Raw genomic sequence first — 13563 nt, forward strand, 5'->3', positions numbered from 1 at the left:
CGAGCCCCGCATCAGGCTCTGTGCTGACGACTCAGAGCCTAGAGCCTGCTTCAGATTCGGTCTCCATCTCTCTCTGCCCCTTCTCTGCTCACGTGCTCTCTCTCTCAAAAATAAACATTAAAATATTTTTTTAATAAAAATAAAAAATAAAATAAAATCTAGATGAAAAGGCAAAGAAACTAGAATAGTTAAAAATTTTTTGAAAAAAAAGAATGAAACTGAAGAATCACAATCACTCAATTTTAATACACATTTACTCTGAAGCTATAGTAATCAAAACTGTGTGGTAGTGGCAAAGGGATTTAGATCAATGCAACACAATAAAGAATACAAAAACAGACCCAGACAGATATAACCAAATGATTGCTGACAAAGGTACAAAATCAATTCAATGGAAAAAGAATGGTCTTTTTTTTTTTTTAATGTTTATTTATTTTTGAGAGAGACAGAGCGCGAGCAGGGAAGAGGCAGGGAGACACAGAATCTGAAGCAGGATCCAGACTCTGAGCTGTCAGCACAGAGCCCGACATGGGGCTCAAATCCACAAACTGTGAGATCATGATCTGAGCCAGAGTTGGATGCTCAACCGAGACACCCAGGCACTCCTGAAAACAAATGGTCTTTAGGGGAGCCTGGCTCACTCAATCGGTAGAGCACACAACTCTTCATCTTGGAGTTGTAAATTCATCAGTTGTAGAGATTACTTAAAAATAACGCCTTAAAAAAACAGAAACAAAAAGATAGTCTTCACAGTAAACACAAAATGGTGTTGAACAAGTGTATACTCACATGCAAAAAAAATTAACCTCAAATTAAATCTCACACTTCATACAAAATTCACTCAAAATGGATCATAGATCTGAATGTAAAATATTAAACTTCAAAACTTTGAGAATACAAAAAAATCTTCAACCTGCGGTTGCTCCCAAACATACAGCGGCAAACTCAGGAAACTCAGGAAACGGGTAAGCCCTGGAGCTTCAACAGCCTTCTGTTCCTTCCAGGGAATCCTGAGGGGCCTGGACAAATCAGAGGTATTGCTAATTGGTTATGTTGACACTATTGGCAAACAAATTGGGATAAACTCGACAAGAGAAGCCAATAACTCTACAGACAAGGGTTTGGAAAAGAGAAAGGGAGACATTTATTTCAGCAGCCATGGGAGATGGCAGGCTTGAGCCTTAACAATCTACCTCTACCAGCAAGATGGACACCTAGAGTTTTGAAGAGAGAGTTCAGAGGAGTAAGTTCAAGAGAGGCAAAGAGTGTGTGACTATGAGTAGGGGTCAGTATGTGTTTAGCCTATGATCATGGGCTAGAAGGGGATGGGTGAGGTGTGGTCTTCTAGGCATTCCACCGCTATCTGGGCTCTTCTGGTCTGGTGGTTGGAATGTTTAGGTCATTGCAAAATTCTTTGTCGAGGCCTCAAGAAAGTACAATAAGAAGTAACTGTTGGGGTCTATAGTTGAGCAAGAGGGCTCACTGACAGGGTTCAGCAGAGTTCTTTGGACAACAAAAGTACTATCCATTAAAAAAAAAGACTGGTAAGTTGGACTTTAATAAAACTTTTACTCTGTAAAAGATACAGTTAAAAGAAGAAAAGCTACAGATTGGGAGAAAATATTTACAAACCACATATATGACAAAAGACTTATATCCAGAATAGTTTAAGAACTCTCAGAGCTCAACAATAAAAAAACAAACAGCCCAATTAAAAAATAGGCAAAATATATAAACAAACACTTCCCCAAAGTTCAACATCATTAGCCATTAGGGAAACAGATATAAACCACAATGAGTTAGCCATCATGGAAACACAAATAAAAACCACCGGATACCACTTCACACTCACTAGGATGGTTATAATAAAGAAGACAATAACAAGTGTCAGCAAGGTTGTGAAGACACTGAACCCTCATTTACTCTTGATGGGAATGTAAAATGGTGCAGCCACTTTGGAAAAAGAGTCTGGCAGTTAATCAAAAGACTAAACAGAGAGTTACAACATTATCCAGCAATTCAACTCTTCTGTATATCCCCAAAAGAATAAAAACATATGTATAACAAAAACTTATACACAAATGTTTCATAGGTCATTACTCATTAATAATCAAAAGCGGAAACCACCCCAATGCCCATCAACTAATGGATAAATAAAACGTGGTATGTCCATACAATGGAATATTATTTATCAATAAACAGGAATAAAGTATTGATAGATGCCACAACTTGGATAAACCTTGAAAACATTATGCTAAGTAAAAGAAGCTAGTCACAAAAGATCATATGTGATTCCATTTGTATGAAATGTCCAGAGCTGGCAAATCTACAGACACGGAAAGTAGATTCTTGGTTGCCTAAGACTGGGGGAAAGGGAGAAACAGAAGTAAAAGCTAGTGGGCACAGAGTTTCTTTTGGGGGTCATAAAAATGTTCTACAATTGGCTATGAATGGTTGTACAACACTGTGAATATACTAACAACCATCAAATTTTACTTTATGTGAATTTTATGGAATATAAATTATATCTCAATGAAATTGTTATTTAAAAAACCACAAACTTGGGTAGCTTAGTTGGTTAAGTGTCCAACTTCAGCTCAGGTCATGATCTCACAGTTCGTGAGTTCAAGCTCCGGAGCAGACAGCACAGAGCCTGCTTAGGATCCTCTGTCACCCCCTCTCTCTGCCCCTCCCCTGCTCACTTTCTTTCTCAAAAATAAACATAAAAAAAAAAAGAGCCACAATGAAATATCATTATACATCTATTAAAATGGCTAAATTAAAAAATACTGACAATATCACTGTTAATGAGACACAGAGTGACAAAACTTTCATACATTGCTAGTGAAAAAGGAAAATGATACAACCACTGTGGAAAATGGTTTATTAGTATCTTATAAAATTAAACAAATACTACCAATGACCCAGGAATCTCCCTCCCGGGTAGCTACTCTAGAAAAATGAAACCATGTTCATACAACTCCTGTACACAAGTATTGACTATAGTGGCTCTACTTATAAGTATTAAAAACCAAAAATAAGGACATTTGGTCCTTCAAGGGGTGAATGGATAAATTGTGTGGTACATCCACAAAATATGTACCACTTAGCCATAAAAAAGAATGAACTATAGATAAACACAACAACTTAGGTAATCTCAAAGGCATTATGTTGAGTGAAAGACATCAATCTTCACAAGATTGTATACTGCCTGGTTCCACTTATATTATACTCTCAAAACTACAAAACTATGGAGATGAAGAAAAGATAACTTACTGCCAGGGTCTAGAGTCAGGAGGGATAACATGAGGGAGTCTTTCAGGGTGATGAATTCTTTCAATATTCTGTACCGTGACTACTGTGGTGATTACACAAATCTATACATGTATTAAATTCTAAAAACTGTTCACCAAAAGGAAAAAGTGAATTTTTCTTTATAATTTTAAAAATAAAAAATTTTAAATTCCGACTTAAAGTCAACTTTTCTCTTTAATTCAATTTCAACTCACTAAGTTATCACCTCTGGTAATTTCATTTAGTTAACAGTATACAGCTCAAAGAAAGATATTGGCAAAATGGAATATATCCTAAGGAGTACCAAGAGGTAGTAAATAATTAAGAAATCTGGTAATAAATTAATAAAGGGTAAAAAAACAAAACAACACACAATATATGCTAAGTCTAGAGCATACACTTAAAGGGGAGAATGAGTAATGACAAATATCTTAAATTATCTGAAAGGCTGACATATGCATGGGGGTTAGAATTTTTTCTACACAGTATTAAAGGGAATATCACTTACCAACGAATCTAAAAGTAGAACGTTTTCTAGGGTTACCAGAAATTTACCATTTATTCCTCAAGTGTTAGATAATCAAGAAACAGGAAATTCTAGAGATTCCTGCATACACAAGAGGTCAGGCAGGAATATCCTAGAGTTTTCTCCCAACTCAAACACTGTATGAATCTAATGACTATTACTTCTAGCGTTAACCTAGCAAAGTAAAAGGTATTGAACATCTAAAAAGGTAACCCTTCCTGCCAAAATATCACCTTTCATTGCATAAAGGTAAATATTACAAGGTAAAAATTTGAGTTCCAAATTTTTAAAAAGACTAAATAAATACAAAATCTTAACAAAAGCCATATTGAGATCTATTTTATTTTCCCAAATCTCATTTATACTAAGGATATTAAAATTAAACTCAAATTATTAATGCCTAATTAAATCTAATTTCATTAGACTTAAAAGACAAAAGTTATAAATACAAATTTCATGCAAATTTCTCTAAGTATATTGAAGAAATCTCCTGAAAAAGAAGTGCTCTTTCCACACAAAAAGTGGTAGTCCTCAAAAGAGCCAAAACATCTGTATTCACTTTAAAGCTCATCAAGACAGACTGACATTTTTAGGAGAAGCATATGGCTTGCTGAACAGTCATCTAGAACAGGATCTTTTGTCTAGTAAACCCTATTCAAGGACCATTTACTTATGTATAGAGTGGCTGAATAAAGGAAAGAACATATTTTCGAGTCCTAGAAAACACAAAGAAATAAACTCTTCATCTAGCTTTGTTAAGGATACAGCAAAACATATTACAAAGCAGCCAGATTTTTACTCTGAGACTGCCCTCAACATCTGAAACAATTCTAAGAAATCACTGAAACAAAAGAACTCTAGAAAAGCATGCAACTTTCTTAGAGAACTATATCCAGCCAAAGACCACCTCCCTAAAAAAGGCATTTCCATTTTAAAGGATAAAACACTTTCTTCTTAAAACTTTGAAGGGCAGAGTTCAACAGCTGCGCTATATTAAACCTGAGCTCTTCCAAAAGGAAGAACAAGAGTCTCTAGAGAGCGAGTAACATGGCCTGCTTTCTCCAAAATTACCAAAATGCCTGCTCTCCCTCAAAGGAAAATTTCTCCAAGAAAAAGCTTCCATCCAGTGCATGGGTGAAAAGCATAAAGCTTAATTTAGATTAGGGAAATGTGCAAAGACGGAAGAATTTTTGTTTGTTTCTGGAAATCTCCACCCGACCCCCAAGGAAAAATGCATTTTGAAGTCTTTCATGATATAGCATGGAAACTATTTTAAAACACACAAACGGTAATTTTCAGACCTAGCTTCCCATCAGAATCACCAGAGTTAAGCCTCAAGTTAAACTTACTGAACTAATACATATTGGGGCCAAGGCATCTGAATTTTTTATGCACACAACAGGTGATTCTGACGTACAGCAAGGGTTTAAAAAACCACTAAACTGGAGCATGATCCCATAAAGGAAAAAAATTAAGTCAATGCAAAAAGGTCACATTTGAGCAACTAACTAGTTCTAAAGAACCTAAGGTTGTATTCACCTATCAAAATAAGACAAAAGAAAGAAAATTTGAAACAGGAATTCTGAATTGCTCTCATGCCACTACATAAAAGGCAAAAGAATTAGAATAGTTTGCTAAAATATAAAAATATTTAGATGAAAGTCACTGTCAAGAATCTGGCCACTCCAAAATTCACGTACAATAAAGTTCCATCAGGGTCTTTGGACACTGCAAACTAAAAAAGAAAAGTTATAATAGGAGCTCATGTATTATATGTAATTATCTGTGAACCTTAAAAAAGCTTAAGGTTTTAATCGCAACAAAGTAAATTTCAGCCATCATCAGAGCTTCATTAAGCCTACTTTATTTTACTCAAATCCTAACAGGTTTACTTGGTTGGTATTCAAACTCATGATAAATGAAAAAGGGTAGTGAAACTGCTAAAGAGAGGCAGACCAGTCAAGGAAGGACACAAAAACACTATTAAAAAGCAGACAAAGAACTCAGAAAGTATAGCAGACACTTGATGGTTTTTAAAGGCATCAGAATACAATAACTTTTTCCTAATGATCACTGGAGTAAGAAAAAAAGAAAAATATATTCCATTTACCTTGTTTAAAACATGTATTACTTGCATTTTGTTTAAGGGGGTAAGAAAGTATCATAATCAAGTCACATATACAAAGTTTCTCAGCAAAAATAATTACCAAACTTAGGGGGAAAAATCCTTATTACAAAAAAAAGAAAACAAATTCCTCATTTGGAGACTGTCACTATACAAAAAGGAACAGTGAAAGTAAAGAGCATCAGATAGTTTCTCAAATAAAGACATCCTGCTAAAAGAAAAACAGAGAAGACACTGAGGTTTTACTCTTAGCAGACATATACTTCTCATTACTAAAGTCAACATGTTCCTTGGCTGCTAAACCAGACTATTTCCTAGCAATGTAAATTTTAAAATGTTTCCTCATCTGAAAAATGAGAAAAATAACACCTAAGTTCATAGGGTCACTGTGAGAAATACGTAAGATAATGCAGGTAAAGTCACTGGCTAATACACAGTGGCTAATACACAATGAGAAATAAAGGTCACCTATTATTAATTTGTGCTCAGAACAAATACTAGAAAAATGATTCTCAACTTTAGACAACCAAGGGATATATTTTAGAAGCTTTTCCATGTGAAATAGTCTTGTTCTATATTCACCCATGCCCAGAAACTTCTTCAAACATGTCTAACAAAGGAACCAAGTTGCATCTTCTTTCTCCATTAAGCTCAACGTATCATTAATTTTTAAAAACTTCCTGTAAAATAACTTCCAGAAGGCAAGTCTGATAATCACATTTAGTTACTATTATGCCAAGAAAGTTACCATGTTCCATGAACACCCTTTCCCAAATAAATTCATTTCTACCTCTTTATAAAATTTGAATACAAAAGAGTCAGGACACTTGTCAAAGAAATTTCTGAGTACAAAAAAAAAATCTATTCATAAGTCAACTTCAATCCAGATGTTAAGAGTTTCAGGTCAATATTTTAATCTCAGACCACTGCAAGTAATTAGAAAAGAATATATGTAGTAGATATTTTATATTCACACTTATGTAGGTTAGTATTTGGCTTTCACTGATGAAGCTATTAACAGAAATACCACCTATGGCTTCCTGCTTTTCCTCACAATCACACATCTCTAAATATGTATTTACTCATGTACGTGATCAACATTTACTATTATTTGTGAACCATTACACTAGGTGCCATCAAGTATACAAAAATAAATAAAAAATTTTTCCAGCCCTCCAAAAGCCTGTGACCTCACTGATACATTAGTCCATGTGCTAAAACCTGCTCATTTGCATGCATGCGTGTGTGTGTAAAAAAGGTCAATATAGGTTATGTTGAGGCAACCAAAAATTCAAACATTTTTGTAACTCACAACAAAGATTTTTTTATTTTTTTAACGTTTATTTATTTTTGACAGAGAGAGAGAGAGAGAGAGAGAGATGGAAACAGAGAGAGAGAGAGAGAGAGAGAGAGAGAGAGACAGAGAGAGAGAGAGAGAGAGACAGAGCATGAGCCGGGGAGGGACAGAGAAAGAGGGAGACACAGAATCGGAAGCAGCCTCCAGGCTCCCAGCTACCAGCACAGAGCCCAACGCAGGGCTTGAACCCATGAACTGTGAGATCATGACCTGAGCTGAAGTTGGATGCTTAACCGACTGAGCCACCCAGGCGTCCCAAAGATTTATTTCTTAGTCACTTTATATTTTATATAACCTGTAAGAATCAGCTTCTAGCTTTGCTCCATGTGATCTTCATTCCAGGATCTAGACTAAAAGAAAAAAATCCCACCTAAAATGTCTATCCTATAGGCGAAGGGAAAAGGGACATGGCAAACATGGGACAGCTCTTAAAGCTTCTGCTTGACATGGCATATTGTTGCCAGTAACATTTCATTGGTCAAAACAAATCACTTGACTAATGGAGCAGCAATGTATAATCTTGTCACAGAAAACGGAAGCAAATATTTTCAACAATACTACCATCTACCACAATATCTATCACCAAGATTAATGAAAAGAAAAATACTCAGGCTATTCAAACCAATAATAAAGTAGTGTTTACTTAGGTAAAGTTTACTATGTGCCAGACACTATTCTAATATTCATTAGTATTAAAATATTTAATTCTCCTAAGAACTCAACAAAGATCTCTACTACTGCTGAAACCTCATGAACCATTATGGGTATTTCTTAATGAGAAAAATAAGCAAAAGAATTAAGCCTATTAAAGGGTATTTTAGAAATATTTCAAGCTCACTAAACTTGGCTTTGATATATTTCAAAGACAGCAAAAGTAGCTGCTTTTTCAGAGAGGAATTTATCCATCTTATCTGAAGTAGAAGCCAATAACTGGCTTTAAATGTCCTAAATGTTTCTCAAATTTGGGCTCAGTTTCCCAGTAAGGTGTAATATACACAGAACCCTTGTCAACCTTAGGACTGTCAACTTCAGCACATCTTACTCACTGAAGGTTCCTGGCTTATCTAATGCTGAAAAAGGAAACAGTGTGACACAATAGAGCCAGAGATTGAAACACAAAATAAGGCTCACAAAAAAGATCCAGACATGGGGCACCTGGGTGTCTCAGGTGGTTAAGCATCCGACTCTTGACTTTGGCTCAGGCTCAGGGCATGATCTAATGGTTCATGAGTTTGAGCCCTGCGATGGGCTCTGTGCTGACAGTGTGGAGCCTGCTTAGGATTTTCTCTCTCTCCTTCTCTCTCTCTCTGCCCCTCCCCAGCTCGTGCTCTCACTCTCAAAATAAATAAATAAACTTAAAAAAAAAAAAGTCTATACACTTAGTCCTCACCACAGTCATTAATTAAGACCCTACGCAGACCCTAAGGAACTGTGTTTGAGGTAAACACAAGATTCAGTTCAAATTGAAAAGTGATGAAACAGGGCTAGGCAATACACAAATAGGTTAAAAAAACAAAACAGAACAAAAAACACTCTATCAAACATGGAGTCCGAAGTATTGCTATTTTGAAAGAGCACCATTTTATCTAGCTTTTAGATTAAAATCCTAAATCGTTAAACTCACCCTGGACAATTCTGTCAGAAAGTCAGGGAAAGTAAGAATAAATGTGGGCCATTTATCCGGTTTTTCCCCCTTCTCATTCAGTCCAGAGAAATGAGAAGCACATGGAAACTGAGACTCACTCTGGAACACGAGCTCAGGAACTAGATCAACGGAATCATCTACACTGTTTAAACAATTTTTCTCCTTGTGTGTATGTTGTTGGGTTTTTTTGGTTTACTCTGGTTTTGTACTAATACACTGTAATTTCATACAAGTTAATGTAACAGCTTCTTTCCTTCTACTCACACTTTCTTCAGTATTTGTTCACTATTCCCTCCTTACCAACTGCCTTACTGATTCTACCCTTCATTTTATTCAAGTGATCTGAAAGGTTACATTATTTGCAAATGTTTTCTAAGCATTACAATAAAATGAATTATAGATTTACATTATCCTATTAATTGGTACTCTTTCCACACACAACCTTTTCAGATCCTCATTACCTTCAAAACATAATGGAAAGACAATGCTTAAAGGATGAAAAGCCAATAATAGGGAAGAGAGAAGGGCCATAAATTTCCCTCAAGGGGAGATGAACATCACTAGTTCTCTGGACAAAAAAATGTGTTACAGAAAGCAAATAAACGGGGGCACCTGGCTAGCTCAGTCAGTAGAGCATGTGACTCCTGGTCTCAGGATTGTGAGTTCCAGCCCCACACTGGGTGTAGAGATTACTTAAAAAATAAAATTTTTAAAAGGCAAATAAATGTGTCATTTGACTTGTGGTTAAAATTTGTTTTCTTTGTCTTTTACGTTTTTTAAAGTGTGAACCAAAGATCACTTTACTAATTTAATATTTTATTTTCAAATCTCTAACACATTTGCAAACAGAAACTCTTCAAATTTGCGTAAGTAGTACTAGTTATCATCAGTTTCTAAAATCCAGTATCTTAACTTCAACTACAATAACTGCTGACAAAATGGCTGACTTAGATATAGAATTTAGTTAGATACACAGTCATGTCTTAATTAGCCATGCACCAGTGGCCCCTTCAACTCTGTTTTGAGTTCTAGGGCTACTGTGAATACATTATTACTTGGGAATGCAAAATTATTCTCCATAATGTCTAGGAGAACAAGAACTAACTTGGATCACCTCTCTTACAGCCCTAAGTCAACCAGTCGGGTATTTTATTTAGAGAAACACTTCCCATTCTTCAAGTCTTCATATGTACAATAGTTCACTACAATTTTTTTTTTACCTTTCCCCAATCTTAGCATCGTTATTTTTCAACAATTCTATATTATGTATGTATCCACTATTGCCTTCAAAGCTTTTCATAAGCCACTGACCCTATTCAGGACATTCTTCTCCCCCCGCCCCAACACACTAAAACCTTAATAAAATTTACCTCACAAATCCTTTCTAATTAACTCTAGTTCTAACGCTCGGGATTCCCTTTATATTTAACACTAAATTAATTAGTATTTGACTAGACCCTCAATTTTTAACCACCCCCATCTGTCCCTGCAGTCTTCCCGTGTTATTCTAAGCACTCAGTGTAGTCTCCAGAGCATGCAAAAGGCATTCAATACATGCCCTGATTTCTAATAGGCAGCGAAATAGCGATAAAACATAATGCTTTGCAGATAAACACACTACCGTGTTTACATGCTATTGTGTTAGTACCACAGTCAGGAAAATTCGCGTTAAGAGGGAAATCGAGGATTAATGCAGTCAGGAAAAAAAGCACCATCACAAAAACGCTCAAAGCAAAACAACAGCAACAATCTCTGAATTATTGTGAAGCTTTAATAACATTCTTGATAGGAAGCCTCCCGGCATTACCACCAGCCTTTTAGAAATTACCTTCCAATATTACTAGCAATGGTATGTTCACTAACATTGAATTCCAACCAAGCAGGCTGATGAATAAAACAATCTTTCTGTTCAGAAACCCACTAATACCACTTAAAGCCATGTAAGGGAAAGAGGGATTTAACCCCAACAAGGCCTGGAGTGATGGACAAACAGGTGAAAAACGGAGGGGGTGCGTAAAGTGGGGAGAAAGACCAGTGAGACTCCTCCCCTTCTCTGGGGGCTAGGGCTCGGCTCGCAGCCCTGGAGACAACCCCACCCCACAGACCCTCTCTCACAGCAATAGTCCCAAAGTTTCCAAGAAACCAGAGGTCCTCCTCCCCTCATCCCCGCATTCACACCCCCACTCGCCTGGCCAGTGCCCCTGAAAAGCAGCTAGTCCCAAATCCAACCGCCCTCTCCGGAGGAAAGGGTCAGCAGAGAACGCTTTCCCAGAGGCCTTCTCCGGAACCCAGCCAGCAGAGACCTCCCCAAAAGTGGAGAGACCCCAGAAGCTTGAAGAAGAAGCCTGACAATCCTGTTACCTGGTAGGAACCCTGGAAGCGGAAATGGCCGCTACAGCCACTGCCCTTTTCCCCCACAACATTTGCCTCAGCGCCACTGACATTGAGACCGCCGCCATCTTGCTGCAGGCAAACGCCAGAACGGATCACCGGAAGGGACAAACTTCCTTCGTTCTCAAGCTTCTGGGGCTACATCGTAATGAAGTGGGCTTTTGTTAATTTCATTTTTGTTTGGCGTTTTGTTAAATGCTGGAGTTCAGACAAGAGGTAATAAGTTTGATTGAAAGAGATAAGAAGGAAAATGAATGGAAGAAAATGCAGCAGTGCATTGTGTAAATATTACCTCCACAAATTGTAATCCTTGTTTGTTGCTAGGACTGGTTGTTTACTGGTTATTCAATGAAAAGAACCCTCCCCCCCCCCCCACACACACATACACACACAGAAACGCAAAAAAACATGGAAATTTTAAACACCTGCAACTCATAATTTTTTCAAAGGGCTGAGCATATTTAGGGCTGAGCCCACTGGAAGAGCCAGAGGGCTCTTTGGGTTCTTGAGAACCTAAAGTAGTACTTTTCCAAAGTGTTGCCAGATTCAGTATGCAAGCCCTCAGGAAAGGGCTGTATTTAGTTTGATGTTGTCTAGTTGTAACGATCATATTTTCCAGTTTGGACACATGGCCCGGAAAAGGATTATTTTTTTGACATGTAGGTTCATATGAAAAACTAATAGAACACAATATTTGAAATCCCCTGCCTTCCCAGTAAATTCTGATTGTGAGATCATAATACGTACACACCAAGAATATTATTAATGCTTCATGTATATAAAACAAAAATTATCTTCTGAGACAAGTGTTGGAAACATCCTTGTATTGTAAGCTACTGACCTTAAAAACGATTAACTGAATTATTGAAAATAAAAAGTTAGTTTGTGGGGTTTTGTTTTTAAAGAGATTTTTTTTTTTAAGATTCCTGCTTTTAACATTAAGCCTTTGGAAACATAACATGTATTAAAAGAAGAGGATTAACAGGAAGATGGGGGATAACTTGGTTCTGCATTATGATGAATTAAAAGAAAATACATAAGGAAAGAAGGAAAAGAAAGAGATTCAACACTGTAGCACCTTACACCTAGCTCTAAGGAGAGAAAGCCATGTCAAGGGAAAAGGGAAATGAACAGAAAGATGAAGGAAGGCAAAGGAGAAATGTCTCAGAGGGAATTTTCTTTTAAAGTTTTTATTTTGAAACAATTATAGATTTCACAAGAAGTTGCAAAAATAGTACAGATTTTTCAGCCAGTTTCTCCCATGGATTGTATCTTCCATAACTCTAGTACATACTAAAGCCAAGAGACTGACATTGATGTAAAATGTTGGGATAGTCCTGTATCATTCTATCACATGTGTTAATTCATGACACCACTACCACAATCAAGATTCAGAATTATTTCAAAACCACAAAGATCTCCAGAGTGCTACCATTTTATAGTAACTCCCAAGTTACAACTCTTGGTCACCGTTCAGTTGGCCTTTGAACAATGCAGGGGCTCAGGGGAACTGCACAGTTGAAAGTCCACATACAATTTTTGACTCCTCAAAGCTCAACTACTAATAGCCTACTATTGATCAGAAGACTTACCAATGACATAAACAATTAACATATTTTGTATAGTTTATACTGTATTGTTACAATAAAGTAAGCTGGAGAAAAAATATTATTAAGAACTCCTTGTGAGTTTAAGCCCTATGTTAGCTATAGAATTTACTTAAAAAAATAGTTTGTTTTAAAAGGAAAAAATAAAATCATTAGGAAGAGAAAATTCATTTACAGTACTGTACTTATTGAAAAAAAGTTCATATATAAGTGGACCTGCGTAGTTCAAACCCATGTTGTTCAAAGTTCAACGGTACTGTTTCCGTTCTTATAATTTGACATTTCAAGTATGTTACATAAATTGACTCATGTAGTATATGACTTTTTGAGATTGGCTTCTTACACTCAGCATAATGCCCTTGAGAACCATTCAAATTAATGCATATATGAACAGTCCATTTCTTTTTATTGCTGAGTAACATTCCTGGTGTTTTAGGACCCTCCAGAAAAGCAAATACAGTAAGATAAATGTATGAGCATACCTATCTGTTTAACCATTCACCTATTGTAAAAATTTTTGTTGTTTTCTGTTTTGAGCTATTAAAAATAAAACTGCAGGGTACCTGGGTGGCTCAATCAGTTAAACATCAGACTCTTGGGGTCTGCTCAGGTCATGAT

At 36.4% G+C, this 13563-nt stretch overlaps 1 protein-coding gene across 2 annotated transcripts in view; it reads right to left on the reverse strand.

Moving 5' to 3' along the window:
* Positions 1 to 11427, reverse strand: part of NDUFS4 (NADH:ubiquinone oxidoreductase subunit S4) — a 111425-nt gene extending 99998 nt beyond the window's left edge. The window contains exon 1 of one of the 2 annotated variants that reach the window (XM_047092650.1): positions 11309 to 11427. In XM_047092650.1, the coding sequence (XP_046948606.1) occupies positions 11309 to 11406 (98 nt within the window). In that variant the 5' untranslated portion in view covers positions 11407 to 11427. Of the gene's footprint in view, positions 1 to 913; positions 1010 to 11308 lie in introns of those variants that run through there. The other variant, XM_047092659.1, reaches the window with a different exon arrangement.
* Between the last annotated feature and the right edge of the window lie 2136 nt (positions 11428 to 13563).

This window comes from Lynx rufus, unplaced genomic scaffold, assembly GCF_022079265.1.
Source record: "Lynx rufus isolate CCGP_SWC_20201006 ecotype Redwood Valley unplaced genomic scaffold, mLynRuf1.p SCAF_1, whole genome shotgun sequence".
Classification (NCBI taxonomy): Eukaryota; Metazoa; Chordata; class Mammalia; order Carnivora; family Felidae; genus Lynx; species Lynx rufus.